This window comes from Perkinsus marinus (genome assembly GCF_000006405.1).
Source record: "Perkinsus marinus ATCC 50983 genomic scaffold scf_1104296933060, whole genome shotgun sequence".
Lineage (NCBI taxonomy): Eukaryota > Perkinsozoa > Perkinsida > Perkinsidae > Perkinsus > Perkinsus marinus.
Window position 1 is genome coordinate 28,603 of NW_003215278.1, and position 7,071 is coordinate 35,673.

Consider the following 7,071-nt stretch of genomic DNA (forward strand, 5'->3'; position numbering starts at 1 on the left):
TGGAGTTTCACCCTAGTGATATGAAAAACTATATTTCACGACTACTGCATATCACCGCGAATATCGCGTTTTTCACCGAGTTTTCCGACGCCACTTCACGTAAAACTCCATTATAATACTACTAGTATTATTTATGTATTATAATTGAGTTTCACCCTAGTGATATGAAACACATTAGTGAAAGACGTATTTCACGACTATTGCAAGGCGCAAATATCGCGTTTTTCACGGGGTTTTACGCCACTTCACGTTTAACGGGTGAAACTCCAATATTACTTCACACATTGCCTTTTTGATAAGGTCGTGAGTGTAATATTTCATCGTCACCGCTGGATAGAGAGGCCCATGTAAGTAAGGTCATGTCCAACATTAATCGGTTGCTGGACAGCGGAGAGGTGGGCTGGCGTTGAGGAAATGCAAGATTTGGTAAGATTTGGCAAGATTTAGGTATTTGTTGCAGAGGAATTGGGAAGGAGACTGTTGGCTTCTTCGAGTGAGAGAGTAATTTTGTTGGGGGAATTTCGTGGCGTGTGAGGGTAATTGACGATGACAGATTTGCAAACATGCAGTGTTTGATCGGCTTGGGGCTGCTACGGATGAGGTGGATAATTTACTGTTGAAATTGAGTGATGATAGAGGGTATGAATTGAGGGGGAGGAGGGAGGAAGGGAAGGCGAATGTTTGGTGAGTGGGATGGGAATAGGCATGTTGCAAGTAGCGCGCGCCCGGATAATCGATTATGTCTGGAAGTGAGTTGAGGAGTTTCCAATAGAGTGTTGGAGGAAGATATAGTTTTCTCGCTTTGCAACAGAATTTCCCCAAAATTTCCTTGAGAATTTTCACACGCTCACCGATAATGTGGGGGGAAAATGAAAATTCGGAGGAAATTTGGGGAGATTTTTGTTGGCCTGTGTTCACTTCTACCCCGACTTTTACGACCAGTGAGGAAATTCTTGAGCTCAGCTGAGGAAAGTGAACATATACTCCAACATTGTGCACCAACACATGTAGTTGATGATATGCATATTTTTTGTGTAGGGTTAAACCATGTCGTGGGAGGAGTTTGAAAACGAGGCTGTCATGTCTGTTACATTCCGACCTCCTCACTACATGCATAGCAATTGATGAAATCGCGTTCCCCTCCAGAGCGGAGGTGTTGACAGTTGAGGTGAAGGGGGGCAGTGTTGGAGTAGACATGATATATGCTCGATTTCATCAGCTGAGTTTAAGGAGCTTCCCCAATAATTATGGGGAGAAGTAGACGCAAACCAGAAAGATTTTCCGAAATTCACTGCAAATTTTTATATGATCAGCGGCACATGTAGCTGACCATGTGCATATCTCCCCTCTCACCCTGAGCGTAGGTTGTGTTCAGGAGACAACGCCGTTTTCTTCAATAGTGAGAGCGTCGGTGAAGATGAAGTTGACTATGAGAAGGAGGGAAGTTGTGGTGAGGAAAAGATGGTAAGAGACAAGCGGTCGTAAAATACTTGTATAGAGTTCTGATTTGAATTTACGGACCATCTTGTGACGCTGAAAAGTAGGAAATTGCTGACCGTAAATACCTTATGACCGTTTCACTTTGATATGTGATAATCCAGCACTATGTCGATTTGCCCGAGAAGAAAATATTATAAAATATAACTGTAAAATATTTTTTAGCGTGATGCAATTTCGGGATTTTTAATCTGTTTTCTGAGTTTCAGGTTTGTAAATGAACAGGACGGGTTCGCCGTGGTCCACTTGAGGAGTATAATTGATAAGGTTGGGGTCGACTCGCGAACGCCACAGATGAATCTGGTAAGTTAGCGATCATTGGGCGTGTTGGCTGAGGGTGCTTTTCAGGAGGATGTTATTATTTTGCTGATACCAATGAGCGAAGATGTGACGTTCATGACGAGAGTTATGGAGTTTGATCCGGATACAAATTTGGTGGGAAAAGTGGCTCTGCTGGGAATTGAACCTGGGTTGGTATCAGATTGGTTTTAAGTTGTTGGAGATGACCGCCGCACGATTTGGTCTGAGGCAATTGGATGATTTTGAGGCAATGTTGTCGTCGCCGGAGATAGTTAAAGGACTAGAGCCTTTGCCGAAGCCTCTGTGAGTATTTGCTTGCTCATTAGCTCAGTATGGGGAAAAATATGCACATGTTTAGTGACAATATGGAAATTCTAGGAGGAAATCTTGGGAAATTGTCGCTGGGTTCTATACATTTCTACTCGAGTTCGTATGTAAACTTGTAAAATCCGTGAGGAAACTCCGGAGCTCAGTCGAGGAAAGGGAAAATATATTCCAACTCCAACACTGTAATGGGCTTGCTCAGAACGCAAAGCTTGACCGCTTTGAATCAACGTCGACTCCTCCCCAATAGAATCAAGAGGAGCTCGTCATTGGAGCTGTTGAGCATCGGATGGATCAAAGATGCGAGGGAGAGATGGATGAGGTTGGTTCGATTTGGTATACTGGGTTTGTGAAAATTAATCAAAAATTGACGGAAAATCTTTCCTGGGTTTTTCACGTTAGCGGAATGATAACTAAATGCGGAAAGAAAAGGTGCGGACTCAAAGAGTTGCGCATTTATCACGTGTTTTACGCGTTATCCACTACTCACATGCCTTTATCGTGAAATGAAATGTGAGATGTGTTTTTTCTAGTGTTTTTCATATCAAATTCCTTTTGAAAACTCCGATTCGAGCGTCGAAGTCTGATGAGGCTGATGGCCCTCCTCGCTTCCCAACGTTGTAATCGAATGGAGATTCATCATCCTCACCGGATCTCGAACCGATTGTATGCTCGATGCGTCTTGCTTGGTGATTTTCATCGGAATTCGCTGGTGTATATCACGGGTCCATCTAGCTTAGAGAGATGACGTCACACCGGGTTTGATAACAGTGGGGAAAATGTTGCTCCTAGTGTGATGAAATTTACATGGGAAACTGATTGAAGAAGAAAGTAGAATATTCAAAATCAGGTCCCACTAGGAAATTATAGGTTCCTGGGTGATTTCGTGGTGATCCTAGTGATATTTGTTCTGTAGTAGCGATTGGCTTGGAGGCGGACGTGAGGCTGTTCCGTGTTAGATTCAAGAGAGGTCCATTACGTGGGACAAGTGGGAGGAGGATGAGTCCGTCTAGTGCGGGAATCAGGACCACGGAGGGAGCGTAGATGGACTGGTAGGGCACGTCGCTGGTTGTCGGTGAAGCATTGGTGGGGTTCGGGTTGGCTGGTGAATCTTTCTAATGTAAGGGAGGTATATCGAGATAGCGGTTGATCTGGTCTGGCCATTGTAGTGAGCTACGTATTCACGCTTTGAATTTCCTCGAGTAGACTTTGGTGTCTCGACAATCTAGAGTGATGGTAGCTTATGGGAAGTAGAAGAATCGTGGTATGTGATGTGGTGATATTCGTGTAGAGCTGTAGAGAGATGGGCTTTTGTCAGATTCATTCCTTTTTTATTTGTGAGGAGCGGCGAAGTTGTATTTCCCTTAGTCACGTGTGCGGTAGTTTTTCACGTCCACATGGGGTAGTTTCTATCAGCTTGTTGTATTCTGAGTTGTCAGTGAATGGGCACGATAATATTATATTAGGTCGTCGGACCGACGAATGCATAACTAAAAGGGATATTCATCAACCAAATGGAGAAAACATTAAATTTGTCAGAAAAATTTCACCTGGAAATGCTGTAGTACTTTATGCAAGGGTAGGGCGATGAAATCGGATACCCTCTATATCTGGTACATCGGTATTATACCGGTACATCGGGATTATCCGAAATATCTTCCCCTACAGCTCTTGCTTCCGTACATAAACACGACATCAGCAAAGCTCGGCTGATTAGTGTCGAATGAGTGTTAGATTTGTTCTCCTGTTGGCATGTTCCTAGCGAAACGCTAGGGGACAAAATCCTTCGCGTGCCACACGAAGGAGAGCTCTCTCACTCAACGCCACGGAACAACTGTGCCAATCACTGCTGGGAGCGGCTCCGGATACCGGTCTCCAACCAATTGGCAACGCATTGTGTGCTCTGGCATAAATGGGCTAGTGACACAATGGCAAATTGTGTCATGATGTCTCCGCTAGTCTCCACTAACGTTCACGTTTTCGAAGAGATTATCGATTCACTGAGGAGACGAATTTCTAATTTCCTCTACTGTTGAGCGGTTTGTTGCTGAGTCTGCGTTTAGAACAAAATACATCCTTTGAGGATGTATTTCGTTCTTAACCCAGGATGATCCTCATATCATGGGAAGCATGGGGTGAATGTGAGAATAATGATCGTACCGTTTTCGTCATACCTTTCAATCATACTATCTAGCGTTCAAATGATAAGGACGAAGATCATCGACGAGCTCACGTGGATCGTCTTCAGAGAGATGTCGAACTCAACCCCTATGCGAGGGTTGAGTTGAACCCCTCACATAGCCTCCCGGATATCACCAGCGCTATCAGCTACGACATTGCTAGTTCCGACATAGCACTCCATGTTTGACACCCAGGCACTCGCTAGCTCGACGCATTTTCTTTGACAATCGAGCGACATACTCTAGCTAGCTAGGACAGCCTACAACTCTCTCTGTAGGAACTCTCGTTGAGTGACGTATTCCTCGAGGAACGACTTGGTCAAAGTCGCAACTTTTGGGATGAATATCCTCGGGCACTCAGGGAAATCATATGCCGGTCCCTTGCCGAACGATAGGCCTTGACGTGCTTGGCGATGAAAACGGGCTTTGCACAGCTGGTGGTGAGAGATGATCTCAGCTTCAATATAACGCTGTACTGCGCTCGCTGTCATACTCGCTCTTATCATCTCAACCGGAGAAATATCAATACCATTGCTTCTCGCAGCCGCCACGAAGTTACATTCGACCTGTTAGCATATAGGTGAACTTGTGACGTAGGTTCTCTCCAAGGTACTGAAGAGCCTCTCCTCATAGGAGGCATTACGGCAATTACACTGTAGCCCTTGTTCAGTCCGAGGTCATGGTACTGCATACAAAAGCTCAGGATGGGTAACTCTGTGGGCTACAAAATCGTTCCCGTGACAAGTTGTCACTGACAAGTTGTCAGTGACAGCCAGGGCACTTGCCATTCAGGGACGCACAAATGAACTTCTCCAGGGTTACCGTTCCTTTCGGGATCCTGTACCACCCGATCTGTATATCCCTCACGCTGGGCAACCTATCGCGCTCAATCCTGAGCACTGTAAAGACATTCTACATTGCTGGTGTCTCTCGGCTTGTTCGACACGTGGTGTCAAGCATTTTGACTCAAGATGCGTATGCCAGTTCTCAGCCGGCCATTGGGGCAACGTCAACCTCATCGGTGACCGATGATCGGTTCGCCGTTGAGAAGTGCTTCAACTTGGTCATCTCACGTCCTTTCCCAAGGCTTGACCCCAGTATTCCTGTGGTGTCACGTGAAGGACTCCGCCTACGAGTGCAGGATGACCAAAACTTTGATCAGTGGCGGTCTGGTGTCGTCACCTACGATCCTTGTGATATTGGCGACGACCGGGTCTGGAATCCAGACTCTGGATACAATTTGACAACGGTGATACCCCGGAGTTCTTCTTCTTCTTCTTCTCAATCTTGGACGCGGCACGGCCATTCTCTGGCCATTTGCCGCCAACATGATCCCTTTTGTAGCCGTTTTTCTGCGGCTCGTCAGTCTCCGCTCCGTTGAGTTCCATTTCGTCCCGTATTTCTCCCATACGGTCATTCAAGATGGCTCATCCTCGCCATTGGGCAGACGGCATTAGTCTCTGAAGACCCTTCCAGTCATTCGCAGAAACCCTTCGAGTACCAGCGCCAGATCCCGGCTTTTGATGACAGTCTCCCGCTGGGGAGGCCACGTTAGCCCTCGCAGGTTCACTTCTCGAACTAGCGCCTCCCGTTGGCTCTTCCATCGCTCGCACTCGTACAGAAAATCTCTCACATCCTCCGTGACTTGAGCGTCACAGTTCGGACATTCATCACCTTCACCATGAACTCGGCTTCGGCAGTATCTCAGCCGGCTCTGTCCTGAAATAAGTCCCCAGAGATTTCGGCAGCCTTCCAGCCCCCTAAGCATCTTCAGAGCTGATGCGGTGGGCACAAACTCCCTGATAGATCTTCCTAGCTTCCTGACCTCGCTTTCATATAGCATGTCCGACTGCTGCTCAACGCATTTCCTCACCCTCTCTGAGACCACCCCCCGATCTATGGGTACGATGAACGGCGGCTCATCCCCGTGTAGCGAGAGCAGTTTTGCTAGCTGGTCCGCTCGGCGGTTCCCTTCACAGGACTTTGACCTAACGTACTGCAACTCCACATTCAGTCGCAGGTCCAGTGCGCGCTGCCGGATGTACTGCACTACAATTCCACGACAGAGCCTCCGCTTGGAAAGTCCAGCTAGAAGGTCAATTGCCCGCTGGCAGTCCGTGCCGACACATATCTCCCCGAGTCGCACCTCCCCCCCCGGCCTCTAAAGGGAGTTTCAAAACTTCGTGAACAACTTTAGCCGCTTGAAATTTCTCAACGACTGAGCGAACGAAACTGAAACTTTGCACGATTATCTGTCATAACATACAGATTGTACCTACCAAATGTAAAATTTTAAACCACCGTCATTGAGCCGCTATCGCCCCGAGAGTCGAACACGTCAGGGAGGTCGTGGACCACTCAAATTTTTTTTCTTTTCATTGATGATCTTTAGAGGTTTTCGAATGTCCTGATTAACATGGGAAAGGTTTCCGGTCTTGTTTCACACTCCAATGACTCCGAATCAACACGATCGGTGCAAATTCCCACCAATGTGAGATGAAACGTGAAGAACAGATCATGTGTCTCAATCGATAAGGTCCTCATCAGAATCGGATGACACTGCCGAAGACTCATCGCTTGAAGACTCATCGCTTGAAGAGGCTGATCGCTGGATCGAGGATCGCTGGAGCCGCATTTCGCGGCAGACGTTGACAAGACTCGTTCATGGAATTCCTGCGAAACTGGCAGAAATTGTCAGGCTGCAGGGTGGACGAGTCCGCGCAGGCTGGTCTCCTCGAGGACGAGCACGAGCCTGCCTCTGCGAGGTGTG

The 7,071-nt window shown here is 47.0% G+C and overlaps 1 protein-coding gene across 1 annotated transcript; it reads left to right on the top strand.

Moving 5' to 3' along the window:
* Positions 1-663: 663 nt before the first annotated feature.
* Positions 664-2,474, top strand: Pmar_PMAR003775 (hypothetical protein; the record flags this gene model as incomplete). Its single annotated transcript, XM_002785336.1, has 7 exons — positions 664-684; positions 1,039-1,168; positions 1,376-1,464; positions 1,707-1,800; positions 1,846-1,932; positions 1,979-2,100; positions 2,324-2,474. The coding sequence occupies exons 3-7, from the start codon at positions 1,418-1,420 to the stop codon at positions 2,472-2,474; spliced, it is 501 nt and encodes a 166-aa protein (XP_002785382.1). The 5' UTR covers positions 664-684; positions 1,039-1,168; positions 1,376-1,417.
* Between the last annotated feature and the right edge of the window lie 4,597 nt (positions 2,475-7,071).